Source organism: Neomonachus schauinslandi, chromosome 3, assembly GCF_002201575.2.
Source record: "Neomonachus schauinslandi chromosome 3, ASM220157v2, whole genome shotgun sequence".
Lineage (NCBI taxonomy): Eukaryota > Metazoa > Chordata > Mammalia > Carnivora > Phocidae > Neomonachus > Neomonachus schauinslandi.
In genome coordinates, this window is record NC_058405.1 from 79010381 (window position 1) to 79037966 (window position 27586).

At 41.7% G+C, this 27586-nt stretch overlaps 1 protein-coding gene across 3 annotated transcripts; it reads left to right on the forward strand.

Moving 5' to 3' along the window:
* The first annotated feature begins 1569 nt into the window (after window positions 1-1569).
* Window positions 1570-27540, forward strand: EEF1AKMT1 (EEF1A lysine methyltransferase 1). Of its 3 annotated transcripts, XM_044913220.1 has the most exons (6): window positions 1570-1647; window positions 9578-9633; window positions 13612-13774; window positions 18168-18250; window positions 25126-25406; window positions 27254-27540. In XM_044913220.1, exons 3-6 carry the CDS (start codon window positions 13631-13633, stop codon window positions 27388-27390), a joined length of 645 nt encoding a protein of 214 aa, XP_044769155.1. In that variant the 5' UTR covers window positions 1570-1647; window positions 9578-9633; window positions 13612-13630; the 3' UTR covers window positions 27391-27540. The 3 variants fall into 3 exon arrangements, with proteins under 3 accessions (XP_044769155.1, XP_021533896.1, XP_021533897.1); XM_021678221.1 differs by lacking the exon at window positions 9578-9633 and having other exon boundaries at window positions 1607-1647; XM_021678222.1 differs by lacking the exon at window positions 9578-9633 and having other exon boundaries at window positions 1607-1647; window positions 18171-18250.
* Window positions 27541-27586: the final 46 nt, after the last annotated feature.

A 27586-nucleotide genomic window follows, 5' to 3' on the forward strand; every position in this document is an offset into this window, starting at 1 on the left:
TGAAACACTACCTCTGTAAAAATGTACTGCCATAGGGTGCCTGGGTGGCTCAGTTGGTTAAGCGACTGCCTTCCCCTCAGGTCATGATCCTGGAGTCCCAGGATCGAGTCCCGCATCGGGCTCCCTGCTCAGCAGGGAGTCTGCTTCTCCCTCTGACCCTCCCCCCTCTCATGTGCTCTCTCTCTCTCTCTCTCTCAAATAAATAAATAAAATCTTTAAAAAAAAAAATGTACTGCCATAAAAGTTGGTTATTGTTTCTTAGTTTATGTTACTGATTTCTTAGTTTTACACATTTTCTTTCCAGCCCCTTTACTAAGTTACATCTGATTTTGAAATATTGTTTAATAGATTTGTCATCAGTTCAAAGCATTCAAAGTAAAGCGTGGGTTGTTACAGACCTGCAAACTATTTTATTTATTTTTTTTTTAAAGATTTTATTTATTCATTTGAGACACAGATACAGAGACAGAGAGAGAGCATGAGCAGGGAGAGAGGCAGAGGGAGAGGGAGAAGCAGGCTCCTCGCTGAGCCAGGAGCCCGATGTGGGGCTCGATCCCAGGACCCTGGGATCATGACCTGAGCCGAAGGCAGACGCTTAACCGACTGAGCCACCCAGGCGCCCCCTGCAAACTATTTAAAACAGGAATTATGGTACCCACAAAGTTGTAAACCTCTTTTATGAACTATTGAATGGCATCATTTGGCCCCTGAGCAATTCATTTATATCCTCATCCCAAAAAGGATTTAAAGCTATTCAGAATATATAAACTTAGCAAGATCATAAAATTGATAAAGGAAAGGAAGGTAGGAACATAACATTGATTGCCTTGGGGAATGGAAAAATACCTCAAGATTTGGTAACAGCAAAGGTGGAAGGGAACCCTTCTTACAGTAAGTGCCTGTTAGGTGGTAAGTACTGTGTGCTAGATGTCTCATATTGAACGCACTCAAGACTGAAGGCTCTGAAAGACTCCTGGCAAATCAGCTGACCAAAAAGTATCCATCATTTTCATGGAGAATGCTATTGCCTCATAATTACATTGTTTGCCAAATTAGTAGCTGGTCTTACTTCAGCATGAAGACAGCTGTCTACGTCATCCATTCTCCAATCAGATCTTGCATATCTCTTGCATTCTTTGCAGCAGGTAGGCAAATCCTATCGAGGAGGAAATCTGGCCAAAGTGCAGGGTTTGAGTTTTTCTAATCCTGTCAATATTGCAAAGCCTCAATTTGATGTCTTAATTCCTCTACTTTTTTAAATTTAAAAGAAATTTTTAAAATTCCTAAGACTGGGTAAACTAGAGGTTTGAATTTATGTTTGTGAAACGTATATCTAGTTTCAAGTGCAAAAGCTACTTGGAATACGTTTCATTTGAAGGGAATCTAAAACCTTAAATTCTGTCTATTGCCACCATTCTTGGAGGTAATTTATAAGACAGAGGAATTCCCATCAGGAGTCAGCACTTGCGGACTCTCAGAGCGGGACTGGAACGCTGGGAGGAAACTGCATTCCCCCGTCTTCCGGAAGTGCCCTCGGGCGGGAGGGTGTACGCATGCGCGAAAGCGGCGCGGGCTGTACCGCCCACTGTCCTAGCTTGGGGTAACTGCGCACGCGTGGCTTGTGAGTGGACGATCCTGGGCGCCAAGGTGGGGTAGTTTCCGCGCTGCTCAGCGGTTTCGGAATCGGTTGTTGTTCTTATTCTGTTTGTCACCCTTTCTCCAGTGCAGTAAAGGAGGAGGGGTTACAAATAGTGGTGTCTGGGGATGGCAGGAGAGCTGCAGCCGAGCCGGGAGGGGAACCTGGTTGCTGTTGTGTGAGACCCGGCCCGGGAGGGTCCGCACGACCGGGGCTTAGGCAGTCCAGGCGCGGGGAAGAGTTAACCCCCAGGCCAGAGCAGCACGAGAACTCCCCTCCGATCAGAAACGGGACTGGGCCTACTGCCCTTTACTTCTTTGCCCCGGACGTTCGAGCCTCCACACTTGTCTCCTGGGGCGTTAGGAGGGAGGTCTGCTGGGCGCGGGGTGTAAAGTGGAGTAGACTAGGCCCCAGCTCCCCAGGGGAGACGGGAAACTTGGCGGTGCAGAAGGGCAGTAGCGTCTTAGTGGTACAGGGATCATAGTAAGGGACCTAGCTGGGGGTGGGGGACACTTTCCGGGGGGAAGGGAGGGGATGTGTAAGACCAGAGGGTACCTTGACAGGGGTTGTGGTTACGTGGAGGTATACAAAGCAGTTCATCGTGTTGTAGGTTTATGATCTGTATTAAACTGTAGGTAAATTTTACCTTTTTTAAAGTTAATTTTTTAAAATAACAGGATAAATGGAATTTTGGAAAATGAGAGGGAAGAAAGCATTTTAGGCAGGGGTAACTACAGATGCAAAGATGAAAATGAAAGGTTATGGCCCTTTTCTGACAGTAAATGGGATTAAGGGTAGAGTCTAGGGCAATATGCAAAACTATTTAGGAAACATCTTGGCCATTCTTACCCATTTGCAGAGGGAGCCTCACAAACTACCTCAGGTTTCCCTTCCCTCCTTCCACACCCCCCACCCATTTACTCAGGAGTCTGGGATGAGTCCCAGGTTAATGCTCTTTCCACTGAATCACGCTGCCCCGACCAAAATAACTTGCAGACGGCAATATGATACTGTGTGAGTTTATACAGTGGGGGAAGGAGTGGCTTGCTTTAGTAAATTTGATATATGGAAATTGAATTTTATACATTTGAAATGTGATTGGATTTACACATTACTTTTTAGGATTACATTAGTTATATTGAGTTAAGTATTTAAAGAAATAGAAAGTAACCACAGTCCGTTAGGAGCCTACTGATGCTGCACATAAATGTGTCCAGCCCTTTGCTCATGCTGTTCCTTCTGCAGTCCTCACTCTTCATCTTTTCTTCTCCCTCAAGGCCAAGTTAAAGTGCCACCTGCTGTTTCACTTCTATTCTCTGCCCACACGTGCTCTTCATTTTGATCCCATTGCACTAAATGGTGGTGAATGGTGCTTTTCTAATAGAGGGCTCACCACATTATCACAATCATTTGTCTTATTTCTCAACCATTCCTGGTCTCTACCCACTAGATACCAGTAGCACCCTCCCCAGTTCTGACAACCAGAAATGTCTCCAGACATTGCCAAATGTTCCCCTTCTGGGGCAGGCGGCCAGGGGGTGGGGTGGTGGTGCAAAATCTATGAGAACCACTGATCTCATGTATGAGCCATATAAGGCTTAGCATCAGTTTAATAATAATATGACATAGCACTTTCCAACTCTTCTGGACTTGAAAATCTCTTTCACATCAATTTCATAAACCCACTTAGAAAATTTTTATTTTTGGAGCTCCTGGGTGGCTCAGTCATTAAGGGTCTGCCTTCGGCTCAGGTCATGATCCCAGGGTCCTGGGATCGAGCCCTGCATCGGGTTCCCTGCTCCGCGGGAAGCCTGCTGCTTCCTCTCCCACTGCCCCTGCTTGTGTTCCCTCTCTCGCTGTGTCTCTGTCAAATAAATAAAATGTTTAAAAATTTTTTTTCTTATTTTTAAAAATTTTTTTAAAGATTCTATTTATTTATTTATTTGACAGAGACAGCAAGAGGGGACACAAGCAGGGGGAGTGGGAGAAGCAGGCTTCCCGTGGAGCAGGGAGCCCGATGCGGGGCTGTATCCCAGGACCCTGGGACCATGACCTGAGCCGAAGGCAGACGCTTAACTACTGAGCTACCCAGGCGCCCCCACTTAGAAAATTTTTAAACAACGCTAAAGATATGATGAAGTAGTGACTTAAGTAAAAAAGTTAGTATATTGAAACTAAAGTTCATTTAGCCTGTAGCAATGTTTATTACATAGGCAGATTTAAGTTTTTCCCATTTAACAAGTGATGCAATCTTGAACTCACTTTAATAAGGTAGGAATCCGTCTATGATTGCTAAAATTGCAGCCCCCTCCATTCTCCACATGTTTCTCCATTGATCTTAACCATCATCCAACACATTTTATTTCTATTGCCTGTAGCCTGTGCCTCACTGGAATATAAGCTCCAAGAGGACTGAGACTTTGATTTCCATCACCAAGAACACTGCCAAGTACAAGGCAATACCTCAATAAATGATTACCAAATGACTGGATTTGGTCAGCTTTAAGATAAAATTTTATTTGGGGACAAAATTCATGCTAAAATATAGATTGGAGTATAATTGCCTTTTACAGCTGTGAAAGTAGACAGTTTTCTTAAACTGCTTTTTGGAATTCTTTATTTTGTATTTACATCAACTGGTTTCTTTTTATGGTTTTCAGGTTTTATTTCAGGCTGCAGTTTGAAAGCCCTTCTCCACAGATGGAGCTGTGGAAAGTGCTTAGTACTAATAAATAAAAATTCAGATTTTCCTCTCTGTATCAGGGATATATGTGTGTATATGTGCCTATATGAATGTACATGGACATGCGCACACACGCACATATATGTACACACATACATTAACACACATACTTTTTGTCCTTTACCTCTTCTAGACAGTATCATGGTGTAGCTTTGATCAGGAACTGGTTGTACACTTCAACTCTGCCAGGAGACCTTGGATTTTAATAGTTGCCTGATTCTTTTCCTGAATGAAAGGAACTCTTAATCCTGTAACCAAACCAAAATGAGACCTTTTTAGTAGGTTGCAGATCAGTTTGCTATATTTTCTTAGTCTTTCTCGGTTCGGCATGCACAACACACTAATCTTTGGAATTTCCAGCTGGAAATTCTCCAGCCTGATAGCTCCTGGTACGCTTTCCTAAAAATTTATTCATTGTGCTTTCTGCAGTAAACTAAAGTTGCTCATTCAAAGCCTTCATACCATTGCTCAGTGGGACTGCTGCAGACACCTCTATGTTGATTTAAGTTATTTTTATTCTAAATTATAACCTCAAAGGCAAATAACTCATCCTGCTTTTAATTGTTCCACAACTATAGAACTTAACACATTCTCGGGGCACCTGGGTGGCTCAGTCATGAAGCGTCTGCCTTCAGCTCAGGTCATGGTCCCAGGGTCCTGGGATCGAGCCCCGCATCGGGCTCCCTGCTCTGCAGGAAGCCTGCTTCTCCCTCTCCCACTCCCCCTGCTTGTGTTCCCTCTCTCACTGTGTCTCTTTCTGTCAAATAAATGAAATCTTTAAAAAAAAAAAAAAGAACTTAACACATTCTCAAATTAAATATAAACAAAACTATAAAACAACAAAATTCAAATTAGTTCGTTGTGAACGTTGTTCACAAAGAATTAGTAGGCAATTCTTTTGAGATTATTCCTAATTTACTTGAAACTATATAATGCATCAGTTCTTTTACCAACTACTTGATGGAAAGGCTGTTTCCTCTACCTTCAATACTCTTTTCCTTTCTTTGCCAACGGGAGAACTTATTCTTTAGATCCTAGTGTAAATATCACTTCTTCAGGGAAGCCTCTAATAACTAGAGTCATGACAACAATCTAATTACCTTACCTTAACAGCCCATTGATATCCACTCTAATAACATTTTCCCCCAATATTTTTATTGTGATAATATACATGTAACATAGAATTTACCATCTTAACCATTTTTAAGTGTCCAGTTCAGTAGTGTTAATACATTCACACTTGTGCGACAGTTGCCACCATCCATTTACAGAACTCTTTTCATCTTGAAAACTGAGACTATACACACATTAAACAACTTCCCATTTCTCCCATCCCCCAGCAACCACCATTCCACTTTCTGTCTTTATGAATTTGACAACTCTAGGTACCTTGTATCAGTGGAATCATAAAGTATTTGTCTTTTTGTAACTTTTTTCACTTAGTATAATGTCCTCAAGGTTCACTGTATATTGTAGCATGTGTCAGAATTTCTTTCCTTTTTAAGGCTGAATAATATTCCTTTGTATGTATATCCATTCATCTATTGATAGACACTTGGGTGTTGGTCTCTTAAATCATGTAAAAAACAAAAAATGGAGTTACAAATTGAAGTTACGATAATACTAGCTTTTACAATTGCCCATATATTTACCTTTCTGAGATCTTTATTTCTACATATGGCTTTGAGTCACTGTCTAGTATACTTTCATTTTAACTACAGGACTCACTTTACCAATTTTTGCAGGGCAGGTCTAGTGGTAAGGAACTCCCTCAGCTTTTGTTTATCAGTGAATGTCTTAATTTCTCCCTCACTTTTGAAGGACATTTTCATCAGATACAGGGTTGTTGGTTGATTTTTTTTTTCTATCCAGCACTTTGAGTGTATCAGTCCATTCCTTTCTAGCCTCCAAAGTTTCTGATGAGAAATCTAATGACCTTATTGGTGGTCCCTTTTATGTGACAAGTACCCTCTCTTGGTGCTTTGAAGATTCTGTTTTTGGCTTTTGATAGTTTTATTATAATCTGTGGGTGTTTTGAGCTTATTCTACTAAGGAGGTCATTAAGCTTCTTGGACGTTTATAGTTCTATATTCACCTAATTTGGGAAGTTTTCAGCCATTATTTCTTCAAATAATTGCTTTGTCCCTTTCTCTTCTCTTTTTGAGACTCCCACAGTGTGTATTTTGGTCTACTTGAGAGTATGCCCTTAGGTTCTGTTCACTTTTCTTCAGTTTTTTTTTCTTTCTTTCTTTTCCTCAAACTTAGTAATTCTCATTATCTTCAAGTTTGCTGATTCTTCTGTCTAATCTGCTTTTGAATTCCTCTAGTGAATTTTTCATTTCAGTAATTGTTAATTCTTAGCTCCAGAATTCCCTTTGGTTTCTTTTTATGTTTTCTATCTCTATTGATATTTCCATTTTGTTCATACATCATTTTCTTAGCTTTTCCCACATCTTCCTTTAGTTCTTGTAGCATGTTTTAAAGTCTTTGTTTAGGGCGCCTGGGTGGCTCAGTCGTTAAGCGTCTGCCTTCGGCTCAGGTCATAATTCCAGGGTCCTGGGATCGAGCCCCGCTTCGGGCTCCCTGCTCTGCGGGAAGCCTGCTTCTCCCTCTCCCACCCCCTCTGCTTGTGTTCCCTCTCTCGCTGTGTCTCTGTCAAATAAATAAATACAATCTTTAAAAAAAATGAAATAAAAATAAAGTCTTTGTCTAGTCCGTCCAGCATCCAATCTTTTTCAGGGATGGTTTCTTTTGATTTACATTTTTCCTTGGAATGGGCTATACTTTCTAGTTTCTTTGTATGCCTTGTGATTTTAGTTGTTGTTGAAAACTGGATATTTGAATCTAATAATTTGGTAACTCTGGAAATCAGATTCTCCCCCTTCCCAAAGATTTGCTGATTTTTATTTATTTATTTATATTTATTTATTTATTTATTTTAAGATTTTATTTATTTGAGAGAGAGAGTGAGAGAAAGAGCACAAGACGGGGGAGTGGGAGAGGGAGAAGCAGACTCCCCGCCGAGCAGGGAGCCCAATACGGGACTCGATCCTGGGACTCCAGGATCATGACCTGAGCCGAAGGCAGTCGCTTAACCAACTGAGCCACCCAGGCGCCCTGATTTTTATTATTGTTCTGTTTATTATTTGGAGGTTTTGATGTTGGAGGGCGTCTGTGCTGAGTATCAGCCTGAGGTTGAAACTTCAGGTCTTCTCAGGTTTTTGTCTGAGCCTCCACCTCTTCCTGGGAAGACTGTAAGTGACTTTCTGAATTCCCCTGTATATGCAGCTGCTTTTTATAATGATCTAGTCCTTAAATGTTTGGCTCCCAAAAGGAGAAAAAGAGAAAAATAAAGCGAAGAAAGAACTGCTGGCCCTTTAAATCCTCTCAGAGTTTCTTCAGCTGGAGGTGGAAGGTAAGGTCAGCAGTGAGAGCCTTGCCATATGGCTGCCTGACTCTGTGCCTCCACAAGCAGAAGCAGCAGTTAGTGATCACAACACATATTAGTGTTCCCAATATTTGAAGGACACAGCCCTTATTCTCTACCTTGTTTCCCACAAATTGCATACACACTGCTCCTGGGACTTTGTAATTGTATGTTCTTGGGTTTTGTATTTGTTTATCTGGCATCAGGTAATTACAGGGCCAAACTAGTGGCCAGAGTTATTTACATCTTCCCTGCAAACCAGCTTTCATGGGCCCATCAAGGTCATATCACAAACTTCCCAGCCACACACTGTAGAGTATGTGTTTTTACTCTGTGCCCAAAGGGGACATCCCCACCTAATCCTTCCCACCCATCTTAGCAGTAAAGATAGAGTTCCAGGTCTCTCTCTGCTTCCTTGTCCCCACATGTGACAACTTTTATGTGGCCCTTCATGGTGCACCGTGCCTCTCTCTCATTTCTAGGGAACTGTGAATAATAAACACTTCTTGTAAGGGCATTGATCTCTCCATGTCCTCACATTAAGACCAAACACAAAACAGAATCATGTGCACAGCTGCCTGACACAGGAATAAGGAGTGGGGGATGGGTAGCCACTGCTGAGCTAAGTGCCAAAACTGACTGAAATTAACCGTAACTTGAGCCTTCCTTTGGAAGTTGCAAGCCTTTGAATAAAATCTAGAGTTCTAAAATAGTTACATCAGACATACTGTGCCAGTACAGCTATCTAGGTATGGAGATAGTCTTCCCAGAATCCCCTAAAAACCTTTATACACACCCTTTTTCACCATTCATTCCCATGGATACCACTTAGACACTGTCAACTCCCACAACAGTCTCACCTCTTTCTGACCACTTTATGTTGAGGCTATAAAATGGTGGTTCTGCTGCATGGATGATTCACTGCATTGCCTATAGTTGTTACAGTGATAACTGTGTTTCATCAAATCTAAGATGCCATGGATAATAAGAATACCATCACTTTAAGAAAACATGCCCACAATTAAACTTATACACCCTCATTTTAAAGTCGTGGCCTGATTTTAAGTTAGAATGAGAAAAAAATAAGTGAAGGATACTTAGACCTCTGTGTATTAGTTTTGCAACTTCCTGTGAATCTGTAAACATTTCAAAATGTAAAGTTTAGAAATGAGAATTGGGTCAGAAAGTAGGAATATCCTTATGTCCAGAATATCTGATTCTTTCCAAAAGGAGATTATACCAACTTAAATTATTAACCAACTTAGAGAGAGTACCAATATCCCTACATTCTCATCAGCATTTCCATTCTTTCAGTTTACTTGTTTTATTTGTCCACTCTTATTTTGGCCATTTGTTTCTGGTCCTGAGGATATAGAAGCTAATCAAAATATTGATAAGTGGTTTGGTGCTGTGATTTGTCTGATGTTTATATAAACAAAGCTTTAGTCTGAAAAAAATGTAAAACTGTACACAGCTGTTCATAGTACTTTATTCATAATAGCCAAAAACTGGAAGCAATCTTAATGTCCTTCAGTGAATGAATGTTTAAATAAATTTTAGAACCAGTATGTCAGTTTCTATTTTAAACTCACACATGCACGCAGGTGCATGCAAACACACATACACATACACACACACACACACACATACCCTGATTGGATATATTGAATGTATTGATCAATCTGGGGAGAATTGACACCTTAATAATACTAATTCTTCTAGTTCGTGAGCATGGTATGTCCCTCCTTAGGTCTTCTCTGATTTCTTTCAGCAGTGCTTTGGAATTTTCAGTATCGATGTCTTACAGTTTTTATGATAAATATACACGTAAGTATTTTTTATGCTATTTTATGGGAAATTGCTTTTAAGTTCCATTTATTTGCTGCTAGAATACAGAAATGCAATTTATTTTTCTGTATTGATCTTGTACTCTGAGACTTCGATAAACTCATTTATTAATTCTAGTAGTTTTTGTTGTTGAAGTTGGTTATGCTTCCTTAAAATTTTCTAAAAATAAACTTTATCATAGAATAGTTTTAAGTTTACAGAAAAATTGTGAAGATTGTGCAGTGAGTTCCTCTATACCTATACCCAGTTTCCCCTATTATTAACATCTTCGCAGTGACTGTCTATTGTGTTTTTCTTGTTTTTGATGACTCTTAATTGGGGTTTGTCTGATTTTCATGCTTACACTGCGATTATGTGTGTTTTGGGGGGGAAGACCATGGAGGTGAAGTGCTGTTTTCATCACCACATAATCACGGCTACATGCCACTGATAATTATCACTATTGATGTTGACCTTGATCACCTGGATGAGAGTAGTGTTTCCTTAGGATTTTCTCTGTGAATAATCATGTCTACAAATAGGGACATTCTTCCTTTCCAATCTTTATGCTTGCTTGTTTTTTGTTTTGTTTGTTTGCATTCTTGAATTAACTGGAAAGGCCAGGATAATGTTAAATGAAAGTGGTGACAGTGAATATCCTTCCCTTGTTCCTGAGCATAGAGAGAAAGCATTCAGTGTTTCACCACTAAGAAAAGTATGAAGCTTATGTGTTTTCTGGGTTCCCTTTTTCAGACTGAAGTTCGCTTTTATACCTAGTTTGCTCAGTTTTTAACATGAATGGATGTTGAATTTTGTCAAATGCTTTTGTAGTATCCATGCAAATGATCATATGGCTTTTCTCTTTTAAACTGTTAAACTAGGAGTCAGCAAACTTTCTGTAAAAGACCAGGTAGTAAATATTTTAGGCTTATCATAAAAACTACTGTAAGCCATATGTAAACCAAAGGGTGTGGCTGTTTTCCCAATAATTTGGTTTGCAGAAACAAGCCACAGGCCTGATTTGGCCTGCAGGCCGCAGTTTCCTGTACCTAAGATTGTTTGCTTAATCAAACTTAAGTCAGGCTCCTAAACCTTCTAGGCCCATCTGTGCACTTCTTTGTAAAATCTAGTTTTAGCAAGAAGCTTGCTAAATCAGTTTCACCAGAAACCACCACCCCTCTCCGCCTCTGATATCTGATCACCTTCAGTATCTGATCAGGAATTGAACCCGGTTATGTACTGACACGTTTTCATGTTAGATTTAATCTGGCTTCATTAAACAAGTTGGGAAGTATTCCTTTCTCCTCTGTTTTCTGGATGATAAAATTATCAACATTTCTTTAAATGTTTGATAGAACTCATCAGTGAATTTGCTCAGCCTCGAGTCTTCTCTTTGGGAAGGTTTGGTAACAAAATTAGTCTATCTTTGATAAATGTAGGTCGATATGCTTCTTTAAATAATTTAATTTTATTTGTTTTTGAACTTTATATAAATCTGTCATAGTGTTTATACCTTTGTTTTGCTCCTTCTCTTCCTAGAGGGGAAATTGCTTGTTCATAGAGGGCTTATTTATATTTCTAGATTAATTTGTGTGACCAGATGTTTTATTAACAAGCTTTTACAGGTGAGTCTTTGATGAAGAAAGGAAAGAAGGAATCAACAAGCTATTTGTACTTCATGAAAATACATTAGTTTGTCAGTAGTTGGTATATACATGGTTTTTAGGTGTTTTTTTGTTTTTGGTTTTTGGTTTTAGTTTTTGTTTTTTGGTTGTTTTTTGGATCATAGGTAGAATGGCTAGCTCTTTGATTTTGAAAAGGAGAACAAAAGCAGCATCTAGCAGGCATTTCAATTTTTAAAAAAATACTTATTTAGAGAGAGCATGAGTGGAAGGGGCAGAGGGGAGAGAGAATCTCAAGCAAACTCCATGTTGAGTATGGAGCCCGACAGGGGGCTGGATCCCAGGACTCTGAGATCGTGACCTGAGCCGATTAACTGCACCACCCAGGCGCCCCAGCATTTCTCATTTTAAATGGCAGCTCAGCATCTCTTGAACCCTTTTGCTATAAGCCTGGGGAATTTGCCAGTTTCGAATGCTGTTTTACCAGCTGCCCTTGGCGGCGTAGGCAGGAGGCCAAGATTGTCAATCAGATACACCCCCATAGGCCTTGGAGGAGGAAGGGAGCAACGTGATGAAGCTATTGAATAATCTTTGCTGATTTTCAACACATCACTTGCTGTACACTTTAGACATGTTTTAAAAAGCAAATAGGATGCTGGTTTTATGCTCTTAGATAACTTAAGATTTAAAAATATGTTTGGTACCGTGTAGTAAGGAATTTGACCTCAAAGAGAGGTTTGGCCTTTGCCACGGCCCTTGGGAGGTAACCTGTAAACACTTAAACTTTCCCAAGTTGTGGGAAGGTCTTTGTTATTTATGGAGGGCCCTCAGGCCTTATCAACCCTACCTCCTGGTTGGGGGAGCTGGAGACTGACTGCAGCCGGGTGGGCCATCATTCAGTCACTCATACCAACATAGTGAAACCTTAATAATAGCTGGACACTGAAACTCTGCAAAGCTTCCCTGGTTGGCGGGACCCCACGCATATTGTCCCACATCTGTGCCAGGAGGGAGATGCATCCTGAGGGCACTGGGAGCTTCCTGTTTGGAACTCTTTTGGACGCTGCACTGTGCATCTCTCCCTTTGGCTGGCTCTAGTTTGTATCCTTTCCCTGGATTAAATGCATCTGTGAGTACAGTTGCTGTGAGTGGAGTTCTGTGAATCCTTCTAGCAAATTACTGAACATGAGGGTGGTTTTGGGAACCCACCGAACTTGGAGTGGTCAGGAGTCTTGGGCAGACTTTGCTGTCTGGACCAGGGCTGTGCCTTAACTTCTCAGTCTGGCTAATTCCGGTGGTACCACAAGAAGTGATTGGCCTGGCCATCAGTTCCTGCAAGACCCCTTCCTTTTCTCCCTCCCTGTGTTTTACTTCTTCCCATTCTCCTTGTCATTCCTTTAAATTTCCATACCTCTTTCTATTCCCCTCCTTTAACTGTCCTTCACTTGCCCTATCAATAACACCCCTGAGCCTTAGATCACCTGAACAGTGACATTCAAATTTGGAATAATCTCTGATTCAGGGGATCTACAGTGAAGTGTGCACATATGGCAATTGGGGGGGGCCAGAAGAAAGCAAAATGTCTTTAGATATTTATGGTAAAAAAATTCATTCTGGGGTGCCTCGGTGGCTCAGTTGTTAAGCGTCTGCCTTCAGCTGAGGTCATGATCCCAGGGTCCTGGGATGGAGCCCCGCATCGGGCTCCCTGCTCCATGGGAAGCCTGCTTCTCCCTCTCCCACTCCCCCTGCTTGTGTTCCCTCTCTCGCTGTGTCTCTCTCTGTCAAATAAATAAATAAAATCTTAAAAAAAAAAATTCATTCTGCCAGGAGTCTTAAAAATGCAAGAATCTCAAAAGAAAAAGATAGCAGGAAGGGAAAAATGAAGGGGGGGAAATCGGAGGGGGAGACGAACCATGAGAGACTATGGACTCTGAGAAACAAACTGAGGGTTCTAGAGGGGAGGGGGGGTGGGGGGATGAGTTAGCCCGGTGATGGGTATTAAGGAGGGCACGTACTGCATGGAGCACTGGGTGTTACACGCAAACAATGAATCATGGAACACTGCATCAAAAACTAATGTTGTACTGTATGGTGACTAACATAACATAATAAAATAAAATGCAAGCATCTCATTTGTAAAAACTGAACACATGTAAAGGAAAAGCCTGCATTTATTGAGCTGTAGTTCAATAGGAGACCTCTGTAGATGTTTGATCCCAGAAATTTTAAATACGAGTTTCCCTTATTAAACCCACTTCCAGTTTGGATCCTTGCTGTGAGATAAAAAATTTCTAAATTGTTATTTGATGGGAAAGGGAAAAATACCCCCGCAACACCTTTGCTTATTTATTTGCAGGTTATAGACAATTTGTGAAATGAGTGACTCTGATGATGACGATATCCCCCGGCTGTCTTCCCACACCTTAGCAGCCCTCCAGGAATTTTATGCTGAGCAGAAGCAACAAAGTGACGCAGGCAGGGATGATAAATATAACATTGGAATAATAGAAGAGAACTGGGTAAGTAAATGCATTCCACATCTCTCAGGAAGTATGGGTGCAGCACTGATTCCATACCTGTCTATATCTGTCCGTACCTGTCTGCACCTGTCCACACCTGTCCATACCTGTCCGCACCTGTCTATACCTGTCCGCATCTGTCCGTACCTGTCTGCACCTGTCCATATCTGTCCGCACCTGCCCATACCTGTCTGCATCTGTCCGTACCTGTCTGCATCTGTCCGTACCTGTCTGCACCTGCCCACACCTGTCCTTATCTGTACCTGTCCACACCTGTCCATACCTGTCCACACCTGTCCGCATCTGTCTGTACCTGTCCGCACCTATCCATACCTATCCGCACCTGTCCGCACCTGTCCGATCTGCCCTGTGTTTGTCTGCATCCCACTTCACACCCATGTTTGTCTCACCTGCCTCTCAGGAACTGATAGCCTGTCTGGGGAGCTAAGACAAAAAGCAGCCCATGATTATTTAAGACAGTATAAATGTAGATTTTCCTGGTTCTGACCATCAGGCTAGTTGGTGGTCAGACAAGGGGACTTTTCAGATAAGGAAACAGCATGTTAGTTTATGACCAACACAAACTTGTGCTTCCTTCTTGTATACAGATGGTTTCTGTTGGTTTTTATGGAGCCCAGCATCCTTGTGGAAGGGGTAAAATATATCATTGCAGCAAATGGGGTAGCTAAACTTAAACATGCAAAAAAAAAAAAAAAAAAAAAGATGAGAGGGAGTTCTAAAGAAGATATTAATAATTTCTGGTGCATAGAGTGTATTTTAATTATATTTTTATGGTCTAAATAAAAATAGGAATTAAAAGAGAAAAAAAAATGAGTTGAGGAAAAACAACCTGAGCTGGAACCTGGCAATTTAAAATTTTGAAGGAGATAGTTGAGAAATAGATGAAGCTTGGGTTTTCTGTCTGTGCACACCCCTCAATAATGGATGTCTCTCTCTGTCACTTTGGAACTAGAAGGAATCTTTTGTATGCCTTTTTTTTTTTTAATAGCCTTTTACATTTTGTGTCAAGTTTGGATCTCTTAAGTTGTATAAAATTCTCCTATTTACCATCTGTTTGAAACTGACTGATAAAAATATTTCTTTACATTTACACTAAATGTTCTACCTACGCAAAAGCCTCTTTCTCACAATTTCCCTTCTTTATGTGTCTTTGTTTTCTGGTTTGATGCTTCTGTATGTAGTAAATGTCAGAGACTTGAAGTACTTCATTTTTCTTTTTCTTTCCCCCCTGCTTAATGTTTGAAGCACTGTGTGTTTTTTTCTGATTCTAAAAGTAATCCATGGTTGTTGTAGAAAATATATAAAAATATGAGCACAAAAATAAGTTTTTCCTAATCCCAATACTTAAGAATTAAGTATTTTTATAATTTTGACACTTTCTTTGGTTTGATTTATCAAATTGAGAAAATTTCCTAGGAACCAAAAAAAAGAGAGAGAGAATGATGCAAGTATTAGAGAGAAAACATTATAAAACTTGAGGATAAATCCAGGAGGCTCAATATTTAATTAAATGGAGTTAGAAATATAGAACAGAAAACAAAGGCAGGGAGGAAATCTTCAAAGATTAATATTAGAAAATTTCCAGAACTGCAGATCCTTACCAAGACACATGGTTACATGACTGTGAAAATTCTGTATGCAGGTGACAAGATCTTAGAACCTTCCAGAGGAAAAGCAGGCCACCTACAAAGTCTCAGGATGAGTCACACTGTACTTCTTGATAGCTTTGTTAGAAACTAGAAAAAAGGGGCGCCTGGGTGGCTCAGTCGTTAAGTGTCTGCCTTCGGCTCAGGTCATGATCCCGGGGCCCTGGGATCGAGCCCTGCGTCGGACTCCTTGCTCTGCGGGGAAGCCTGCTTCTCCCTCTCCCACTCCCCCTGCTTGTATTCCCTCTCTCGCTATGTCTCTCTCTGTCAAATAAATAAAAAAAATCTTAAAAAAAAAAAAAAAAACTAGAAAAAAATGGAGCAGTGTCTTCAGTATTTGGAGTAAAATTTTGTTCAGCCTAGAATTCTGTACTCAGCTGAGCTATCAATCAAACATGAAGATAAAATAAAAAACATTTTAGAAATGTCAAGTCTCATGGCATTGACCTCCCATGCACTGCTTCCCCAAGGCTGCCAGAGAATGTTGGAAGAATTAGAGGTGGGCTCAAAGAAACAAGCAAATGATACATGTATTAAGTCTAGGAAAAAGAAAAGGTAACATACTAGAAGGAAATGGAAGACCCACATTGAACATTGACAATGATTTTAACCAAAACAGGTTACAATTATATGGGGAGGGGACGGGATAGGAGAAGGTGTACATGACAGAGTGAAATCCTCGTCTGCCATAATGTAAAGTGGATTAATCAAGAGAAAGCATTTAGGGGTACCTGGCTGGCTCAGTTGGAAAAGCATGGGACTCCTGATCTTGGGGTTGTGAGTGCAGACATTACTTAAAATAAATAAATAAACTTAAAAAAAGGGGAGCTTTTAAAGCATAATATTTGGAAATATGGGAACAAATGATAGGGGAGCCAAGAGTTCAAAGATGCTTCTGAGGAGTGGGGTCAGTGGCAGGAGATGGGGGGCAGGGACTTGTTTTTCTTTGTAAGCCTAGTAGTGCTTTTGACTTTTAAAGCCATGTTCATGCAACACACTGATTAAGAGAAAGATTTTTATTTTTTAGAAGGGTATGAGGAGAGCCAAAACACACAGCTGTGCTCTGACAATGTGGAGTAAGGGAGAAGGGCAGCTCGGTAGCCAACTGCCAGAAAACTCTCCCATCTCCCAGATCAAGTTGAACAGAACTCCCTGCATACCATGTGTAGTGTGCTAGGGGCTTTCCTCCAGCTTCCTAAGCAAAGAGAGTCAGACCTTGGTATTTTCCTGCAGCTAAGAATGATTAGACATAGACATAGTTCATATATTATATATCCAAATGAATAGGTACAGTACACCTTTGGAAACGTTTATCCCCCTTGGTATTTCTAGGTCAGCAGTCACATAATGTGCAAATATTAGCAGTTTTACTTCATTTTTGACTGTTACTAATTTATTTTCTTTCATTAATGCAAAGGCTAGATCCTGCAGTAGAATGTTGAATAAGAATATTGAGGGGCGCCTGGGTGGCCCAGTCGTTAAGTGTCTACCTTCGGCTCAGGTCATGATCCCAGGGTCCTGGGATTGAGCCCCGCGTCGGGCTCCCTGCTCTGTGGGAAGCCTGCTTCTCCCTCTCCCACTCCCCCTGCTTGTGTTCCCTCTCTCGCTGTGTCTCTTTCTGTCAAATAAATAAAATCTTAAAAAAAAAAAAAAACGAAAGATCTATTTTTTCCCCATAAGAGAAAAGTCAAGAATGTCTGCTTTGAACGTTCTTTTTTTTTTTTTTTTTTTAAGATTTTATTTATTTATTTGTCAGAGAGAGAGAGAGAGCACAGGCAGGGGGAGTGGCAGGCAGAGGGAGAAGCAGGCTTCCTGCTGAGCAGGGAGCCCGATGCAGGACTTGATCCCAGGACCTGACCTGAGCTGAAGGCAGACGCTTAACACTGAGCCACCCAGAAGCCCCATGAGTTTTTTTTTTTTTAATCATGAAGCATTGTTGAATTTTGTTAAATGCTCTTCTTTTTGCATTTATTGAAATGATCATATGTTTTGGAGACATTTTTAAAGCTGGATTTGAGAGCCATCAGCATACACTGGCAGCACACTCGTCTACTCCCACCACTTGCTCCCAGCCCTCACATTCCAGAGGAGGCCTATTCTCCAATTCCATTGCAGAGGAATCTACTTTTTCCATTAAAATTTTACCCTTTTTATATATTAAGTAAGTGGATAATTAAGGATCACAAGAAAGTCATCAATCAGCATAAAGAGAAAGAGCAAGATGACAAACAACTTACCCCCTGAGGGAAAAACAAGTAACTCAGGAAACATTCATAAGGCAAAGACAGAGGCCGGTAGGAGGAGGGAGGGCAGGGGGCGGGAAGGATCACAGACTGGGTTTTGCTGCCCTCATCCCTGTGGTGTCGGTTAACATGTTCTTCTATCTTCCATATTTGTGATTCTGCTAATTGGTAGTTGGATCTAGAAGCTTAATCAGATTCAGGTTCAGTTTTTTGGGCAAGAGTCACACAAAGGTGGAAGTGTGTTCTTCCATCAGCAGCAATACTGACTGATTGTCTCCTTTTGTGATGTCAGCAGCCCCTGATGCTCAGCGCCTAGATTCTAGGAATTCATTAGAGCCTTCTGTTAATTTAAAATAATTTTAAAGAATAATTAATTTATAAAAAAACTGGTAAAAAATATGCACACCAATATGGTAGATATAAATTAAAAGGACAACATTTATGGCGGTTCTAAAATGATTTCGACTCATTGCTCTGTTCCAGCAGCTGAGCCAGTTTTGGTACAGTCAGGAAACCGCTTTGCGACTTGCAAAGGAAGCGATTGCCGCTGCTGGAGAAGGTGGCAGGTGAGATCCGGAGTTGCTCTCTCTTTCGTCTTCTGATCTAAAGTAATATTTGAAATGTCCTTCCTAGTTGAGCAATGGTTTGTAAGAAGCCTGAACCCTAATCTGCAAAAGCGGTAAGCCATGGTTTGCAGAACATGACAGATAAGATCTTTTCCAGGCCTGAGTTTAGGGACACACAGAAATCCACTCGTAGGAAGTCCTCCCTCTGTTCTTTATTTCAGTGTTTTCTAACCTGTTTCTTACCTTTATACCCCTAGAGTTTGCTTTAAAAGAAAAAAAAATCTTAATGTTATTTGACTTCTGAAGTTTTAAGAATACAGGTTTCGAGGCACCTGGCTGGTTCAGTTGGTGGAGCATGCAACTCTTGTTCTCAGGGTTGTAAGTTCGAGCCCCACATTAGGTGTAGAGATTACTTTAAAAAAAATTAAAAAGAAAAAGAATACAGGTTTTCTGTTTTGTTACTCAGTTTTTATTTTCATCATAATTTTGTATGCACAAAATTTAAAGTCAAATGGTGCTACAGGCTTGTTCAAAAAAAAAAAACAACCAAACCAGTCGCTTGTTGCCCGCTTCTGTGCTCCCCCCTCCCCCCGTGCTCCCTTTCAGTGGATGCACTGGGTATTATATTTCTGAGTACATGTTTATATTGGCACTTCTTGATCTGTCTGTCATTTGTGGACATTATTTCTTGACTTCTCACTATGGAGTGTGAGGATTTAGCTCTCTCTCTTGTACTCCACACGCATACATGCTTTCTGTCTACACTTCCGATAGATTTATATCCTAATTTTGGTTAGAATAGGGTTTATATTATGCCAGCACAAATGTTCCTTACAGCTGAGCCTTATACTCTTCCTTTTCTGTATGATTTTTCATTTTCCTGAAGATAGTAATTCTTATATTTTATGTATGTCTATGTTCATATCACGAATTAACTCTCAACCTCTTCTCCAGTTATGTGAACCTCCTATCCATTAATTCAGACATGTTTCAACTCTATGAAGAAAGTTATTTCTGAGGCTTTACAAGCTGCTCTTATCTGGACTCGTTGATTTCTAGCTTTGCTACCAGTCTTACCTTGGTGTCTCCCTTCACTGGAGCCCTTTTACCTCTGTTTTGTTCTGGATTCCTGTTTCCTGTACCCCAATTCTTAGTTTACAGCCTTATCTTGGTTGGTCCATCCTTCAATAGCTTCTGCAGAAAAGGTACACCTGAGGGAAACATTTAAACCTTTCATATCTGCAAGCTTTTTTATTCTGTCCTTCCTCTTGACCGTAATTGTGTTGTTGGGTATCTCTTCTGGGTTTTGAGGACATTGCCTCACTGCCTCCAAGTTTCCCTAGGTGCTGTGAGAAACTCAATGCCTTTCTGATTCCTTGTAGGAAACCTGCCCACTGCAAGCTCAGGGTTTTCTCTTAATCCCAGTCCTTGGTGTGTCTTGCTGTGACACTTTCATCTCCTATACTGGGGGAAGAACCCTTTCATTCTCTTAACTTAGGCCCTTCAGTTTGGGGAAAGATTTCTTTTTTTTTTTTTTTAAGATTTTATTTATTTGACGGAGAGAGACACAGTGAGAGAGGGAACACAAGCAGGGGGAGTGGGAGAGGGAGAAGCAGGCTTCCCGTGGAGCAGGGAGCCCAATGCGGGGCTCTATCCCAGGACCCTGGGATCATGACCTGAGCCAAAGGCAAACGCTTAACGACTGAGCCACCCAGGCACCCCTGGGGAAAGGTTTCTGCCATAGTTGTGGAGGCTCGGGACAGGGAAGAGAATTCTGGGAATGAGTTTCTTCTTTATTAAATAGACCATTCAGTGAGTCCTCCTGTTTTTAGCCCCATCTTCACCCCCACTTCTTGAGTTACCTGGTTGTGCAGCTTCCTGAGCCTTTGGGGGTGCTCTGATGTAAACCGGGTTGCTTCTCAGCTTACCTGGCCGCCAGTTTAGGACTTGGTTTCTTGGGTCTGCTGAGCCAAATCCCCCCATCCATTTGCTTTTCTGCTTCTTAAGGGGTTTTTGGTTGGTTGGTTTTTGTAGTTTTGGGTCTTCTCTCGAGTTCTCTTTGCTCTTGGCAGTTTATGCTTAAGCAACAAAACGAAATTGTACTTGTTTTATTTGGTAGGCCTTCATGAGGGAGCAAATGTAAATGAGTGTGTTATATCTGCCATCTTTAACTGGAAGTCCCTAAGTTTTTCATTTTGCTGCTCTTTTTCTTTTAAATTATATGTAGATATTTATTAGGTTTTTCTTAATGACAGTGTTTTTACACATACTTTTTTCCATGAATATAAGGGCTTTGGAGGAAGTTTTTTATTTTTTCTGAAAGGCATCTTCAGTATTTTTAGGAGCTATGTCATAATATTCCACATTAATAATAACGGTAGCATTTATTGAGCCCTTACTGTGTGCCCTGTCCACTGTATACATGCTTTACGCAGGGTCATCCCATTTGATGCTCCATTATACTCCCCATTGTAAAGAGAGACTCCGAGGCCCCCCAGATGGTGTCTCCTGCAGAAGGTCACCCACTGGTGAGTGGCAGAGCTGGGGCTGTTGCAGGATAAACAATACCATCTCCCCCAAGTTTATCGCCATTCCACTCTCAGTCCCTCTTGCACCCCAGATCACTTTCCTTCTGCCCTAAATACAGCTTTGGAATTTCATGGTGGAGATCTGCTGGTGACAAACTCTCAGATTTTGATTGTCTGAAACTATCTGTATCTCACCCTCTTTCTCAGAAGATACTTGCATTGAGCATCTGAGCTGGGCTCGCTGCTTGTTATCTTTGAGCACAATGAGGACATCGTTCCGTCCTCTGCTCTCTCTGCCCCCCAGAGCTCTGGCAGCAGCCTGGGCTGGGGGCTCTGGTGGCCCTTGTCTGTCCGGGCTGGGACATGTGTGTTTCTCACGGAAGTGTATGTGACATCGCCGGGGTGTATCACACGCTTCAAGTGCACTGGGGCTGAGAAGCCTTTTTAGCTGGGCACAGGAACCCGACTGGTACATGGAACACGGTCTCTGTTCAGAAATATATCTCACAGTTTTAAAGCTGTGTCTAATTTTTAAAAGGGGTACTTTTTTGTATGATGATATAAATGATGAAAATCTAAAAGTTACAAAGAGGATTGAGGAAAAAGTCAACCTCCAGGGCCCTGGTTCCCCTCCATGGGGCAGTGGTCTCTGGCTCTGTGCATCTCCCAGAGACCACCGGTGCATCTGTAAGCATATGTTCTTATACCCAAGAAAGCTTGGTTTCTGTTGTTCAACATAGTACTGGAAGTCCTAGCCTCAGCAATCAGACAACAAAAAGAAATAAAAGGCATCTAAATCGGCAAAGATGTCAAACTTCCACTCTGCGTAGACAACATGATACTCTATGCAGAAAACCCCAAAGACTCCACCCAAAACTTGCTAGAACCATACAGGAATTCAGCAAAGTCACAGGATATAAAATCAAGGCACAGAAGTCAGTCATTTCTATACACTAACAATGAGGCAGAAGAAAGAGAAATCAAAGAATTGATCCCATTTACAATTGTACCAAAAACCATAACATACTAGGAATAAGCCAAACCAAAGAGTTATAGGATCTGTACTCTGAAAACTATAGAACACTTATGAAAGAAATTGAGGAAGGGCACCTGGGTGGCTCAGTTGGTTGAGCGACTGCCTTCGGCTCAGGTCATGATCCTGGAGTCCCGGGATCGAGTTCCGCATCGGGCTCCCTGCTTGGCGGGAAGTCTGCTTCTCCCTCTGACCCTCCCCCCTCTCATGTGCTCTCTCTCTCTCTCTCTCATTCTCTCTCTCAAATAAATAAATAAAATCTTTAAAAAAAAAAAAAAGAAAGAAATTGAGGAAGACATAAATGGAAAAACATTCCATGCTCCTGGATGGGAAGAGCAAATACTGTTAAAATGTCTGTGCTACCCAAAGCAGTCTACACATTCAGTGCATTCCCTATCAAAATACCATCAGCATTGGGGCGCCTGGGTGGCTCAGTTGGTTAAGCCACTGCCTTCGGCTCAGGTCATGATCCCAGGGTCCTGGGATCGAGCCCTGCATCGGGCTCCCTGCTCCACGGGAAGCCTGCTTCTCTCCCACTTCCCCTGCTTGTGTTCCCTCTCACACTGTCTCTCTCTCTGTGTCAATTAAATAAATAAATAAAATCTTAAAAAAAAAATACCATCAGCATTTTTCATAGAGCTGACTCAAATAATCCTAAAATTTGTGTAGAACCACAAAAGACACTGAATAGCCAAAGGAATGTTGAGAACTAAAGCTGGAGGCATCACAATTCCGGACTTCAAGCTCTATTACAAAGCCATAATTATCAAGACAGCATGGTACTGGCACAAAAACAGACACATAGATCAATGGAACAGAATAAAGAATCCAGAAATGGACCATCAACTCTATGGTCAACTAATCTCTGACAAAGCAGGAAAGACTATCCAGTGGAAAAAAAGACAGTCTCCTCAATAAATGGTGCTGGGAAGATTGGACAGCCACATGCAAAAGAATGAATCTGGACCATTTTCTTACACCATGCACAAAGATAAACTCAAAATGGATGAAGGAACTAAATGTGAGACAGGAATCCATCAAAGTCCTAGAGGAGAACGCAGGCAGCAACCTCTTTGACCTCAGCCGCAGCAACTTCTTTCTAGAAACATCGCCAAAGGCAAGGGAAGAAAGGGCAAAAATGAACTATTGGGACTTCATCAAGATAAAAAGCTTTTGCACAGCAAAGGAAACAGTAAACAAAACCAAAAGACAGTCGACAGAATGGGAGAAGATATTTGCAAATGACATATCAGATAAAGGGCCAGTATCCAAAATCTATAAAGAACTTATCAAACTCAACACCCAAAAAACAAAAATCCAGTCAAGAAATGGGCAGAAGATATGAACAGACATTTTTCCAAAAAACACATACCATGGCCAACAGACACATGAAAAAATGCTCCACATCATTCGGATCAGGGAAATCCAAATCAAAACCTCAATGAGATATCACCTCACACCGGTCAGAATACCTAAAATTAACAAGACAGGGAATAACAGATCCCGGGGGAGGATGTGGAGAAAAGGGAACCCTCTTACACTGTTGGTGGGAATACAAACTGGTGCAGCCACTCTGGAAAACAGTATGGAGGTTCCTCAAAAAGTTAAAAATAGAGCTACCCTATGACTCAGCAATTGCACTACAAGGTATTTACCCAAAGGATGCAAACACAGTGATCCTAAGGGGCACATGCACCCCGATGTTTATAGCAGCAATGTCCACAATAGCCAAACTATGGAAAGAGCCCAGATGTCCATCAACAGTTGAATGGACAAAGAAGATGTGGTATATATATATACAATGGAATTTTTTTTTTTTTTGACAGAGATAGTGGGAGCAGGAACACAAGCAGGAAGAGTGGGAGAGGGAGAAACAGGCTTCCCGTGGAGCAGGGAGCCCGATGTGGGGCTCGATCCCAGGACCCTGGGATCATGACCTGAGCCGAAGGCAGACGCTTAACCATTGAGCCACCCAGGTGCCCCTATATACAATGGAATATTATGCAGCCATCAAAAGAATGAAATCTTGCCATTTGCAACAACATGGATAGAGCTAGAGGGTATTATGCTAAGCAAAATAAGTCAGAGAAAGACAAATACTGTATGATTTCACTCATATGTGGAATTTAAGAAAGAACAGATGAACATAGGGGAAGGGTGGGAAAAATAAAATCAGATGAAAATTGAGAGGGAGACAAACCATGAGATACTGGACTCTAGAAAACAAACTGAGGGTTGCTGGAGGGGAGGGGGGTTAGGGGGATGGGGTAATTGGGTGACGGGCATTAAGGAGGGCACGTGATGATGGGCACCCGGGTGGCTCAGTTGGTTAAGCGACTGCCTTTGGCTCAGGTCATGATCCTGGAGTCCCAGGATTGAGTCCCGCATCAGGCTCCCTGCTCAGCAGGGAGTCTACTTCTCCCTCTGACCCTCCCCCCTCTCATGTTCTCTCTCTCTCAAATAAATAAATAAAATCTTTAAAAAAAAAAAAAAAAAGGAGGGCACGTGATGTAATGAGCACTGGGTGTTATATGCAACTGATGAATCACTAAATTCTACCTCTGGAACTAATAATAATAATAAAAAAAGGCATGGTTTACACTTACTTCTTGAGTATCTTGCAGGGTAATGACTACATAGCATTCCATTTAATAGATGTTTAATAGATATTCAGCTCAGTAATTCAATATTTAGGTTACTTCTAGCTTTTTAGTAGTTGGTTTTAAAGTTAAATGTTGGAGCACTACCCATTCATAAACTAGGGATTGCTTATAATGAAACAGATTCTTTGGTTTCCTTACACAAAAAAGAAGCAGAAATTTAAAGTAGCTTGTCTGCACTGAGGTTGAATTTTAGGGTATCTGTGGAAAACAAGTTATTGAGGCAATCGTTTGGGGTTTTCTTCTCTAGATTATGGATATTACAAAGTAACTTCAAAATACTTAATTTGAGACTAAAAGTATTGGAAATAAATGTCAAAACAAGGACCAACATGAAAATAATAAGCAAATTTAAGCCTTGGGCTATTTAACTTTCTTCCTAATGTGTTCCTAATGTCTTACATTTTTTACTATAAAAAAGCACAGTTATTCTTTCATACCTTAAAATTATGAGTTGCAGGATTTTTAAACACCAGATTCCTTAAAAGTGAGGTAGTATAGTTTTCTCTCAAAATTTACTGCCTTTACATTAGCTTGCACTCTGATTAAAATCAGAATGCAAGGACCTGTATTTTCTTAGAGAAGTAGTTGTTACTTAACACTGTAAGCTATCCATTAAAGATCTTTCATGAGTCTGTTCCTTTTGTTTTCTAGAATAGCCTGTGTGAGCGCCCCCAGTGTTTACCAGAAACTGAGAGCCCTACACAGAGAAGACTTTTCTGTATACATCTTTGAATATGACAAAAGATTTGCTATATACGGAGAGGAGTTTATCTTCTATGATTACAATAATCCATTGGATTTACCTGAAAAAATTGCTGCACATAGTTTTGACATCGTAATAGCAGATCCCCCCTACCTTTCCAAGGAGTGTCTCAGAAAAACATCAGAAACCATCAAGTATCTGACTCAGGGCAAGATTCTACTGTGCACAGGTAGGTGCCTGATTGTGTGTCTCAGGAACATTGATGACAGGATATTCCAGCCTTAGGTTTCAGGAGTTGGAAGAGATCTCAGAACTCAAAGCCTGAATCCACCTACTGTGTGACCCTACACAAGTTGCATAACCTCTCTGTGCCCGGGTTTCCTTATCTGTAAACTGGGACTGGTAATACTACCGGCCTTTCAGCGTTACTGGAATTAAGTGATATGATACACGTAAAGTGGGGTCTGGCCCTTGGTGAGTGGGCTGTGTTATTTTTACTCCTCATCAGGAATAGTAGCAGTATTTGATCCAGCCTCTAGACTTGATGAAAGAGAAACGTGGAATCGATAATGTTAAAATGAATTGCCTAGGGTTACAGAGCTAGACATTGGATTAGATTTATTTAATCAGCAGAAGAGTTTCCTTACTGGTGAGAGTCATGTACTTTCTGAAGGTGGATATTCAGAGGGTTGGTGGAGAACCAGCACATTAACTCCTGGTCAGCTATGTTGGGGGGCTGCTCTCCAGGTCCCAGGGTGCCGCTTGGGCTGCCGGGGCCCCTCAGGCTGGGCTGGGCAGGGAGCTGGAGCTGCAGGGAGTCTGTTCTCTGTTGTGTTGGAGAACTGTCAAGAAGGTGACTGTGGTTCTCCCAAGTCATGTTTACTTAAGGCTTATTAATTCAGCAGTTGTTTGCTAGCCGTTTGTTTGGCGGACAGGCTGGCGCTCTGACCTCATGGAGCGCACCTTTTAGTTTTAGGGGATAGGTTAAAAACTAACAGAAAAGACGGAAGAGATGAATGACCGATTCTGGTAAGTGTAGTGAAAGAATCAGAGAAGGGCGGGGTGGGCCCTGAGATTGATGGGTGCCCTTAAGATGGGGCTGGAGGGCTCCTGGAGGAGCAACATACCAGTGGAGACCTCAAGGGGCAGCCCCTGGGAGGGGGCGATGGGAAGAGGTTATAATTCCAGGAACCAGTGTCTGAGAGCCCCCTGGAGTTCTCCTCCTCTCCCTGGTTCTTGGAGGGATGCGAGGAGCACCGCTGAAGCCCCGGGAGGGGCGAGAGGGCCCCTACAGGTGATGGCCCATGTTGGGACTGGCCTTTCAAGGTGGCAGCCACCAACTGACAGGACCCAGTTGGCCTAAAGAAGTGCGCTTTCACTTTGTGCCGAAAGGGCTTTAGGGCGGGAGTGGAAGCAGGCCCCCCGCGAGGGTGTGTCTAGCCGAGACCGTGGTCAGGACGAGGTGTGGCAGTAAAAGGGAGGGCGGGGAGTGGAGTAAAGATACACTTTGAGATCAAGGCGGAAGAGCTCACTGTGCTCAGAACGTGGAGAGAAGGGAAGAATCCGGGATGAGCCCAGGGTCTCGGGCCTGGGCTGGCTAGAGAAGCGCTTCCTGTGATGGGTGTCGCGGGAGAGGCGCTCCGAGACCCCCAGGGGCGTGTCCAGAGCGGTGGCCACATGCCAGGCAGTGGGTGAGACTCGGGAGCACTCAGCCAGAAGCTGGTGTGAATGTGTTCCCATGAGTTTGCAAGGTCAGGTAGTACTGAGAAGCGGGGGGGGGGGGGGGGTGGTCTTGACTCAAAATTGGAAAACAGTAGTTCTTAGTAATTATTTACTTTCCTTATGTTACTTTGTGGAATATAACTTTATTTCTAAATTTTTCTAAGTGACTCAGTTTTGCAGAGGTAGGAAAACCATTTATTAAATGAAAAAGGGAAAAAAGCAGCTAATTTGCAAATGTGTTGAAGAAAGTAAAAAGGGATATAAAGAATTGGCCTTACCCTGTATTTGTTGAGTGATATTGTCAACTTACTACAGGCTTTCAGGCTTTGGGTTCACTGTGTTTGTTCCCTTCAGGTGCTGTCATGGAAGAAGAGGCAGCAAAACTTCTTGGTGTGAAGATGTGCAAGTTTATTCCAAAACACACCCGGACCCTGGGAAATGAGTTTCGCTGTTATGTGAATTATGATTCTGGGCTAGACCATGAAATCTAAATGCAGATAGTAATATAATATGTAAAGGATCCTGTGTGACATTTCTCTCATTATTTCCTTGGTAGATTGAAAAGTTATAACCTCCACCCCTCCCCTGCAAAGTGGGGCTCTCCCTGGCCTAATTTTCAAAATAAAGAATATAACATCTCATTATGACTTCCTGACTGCCAGCATCTCTAGAACTCGGGATGCTTTT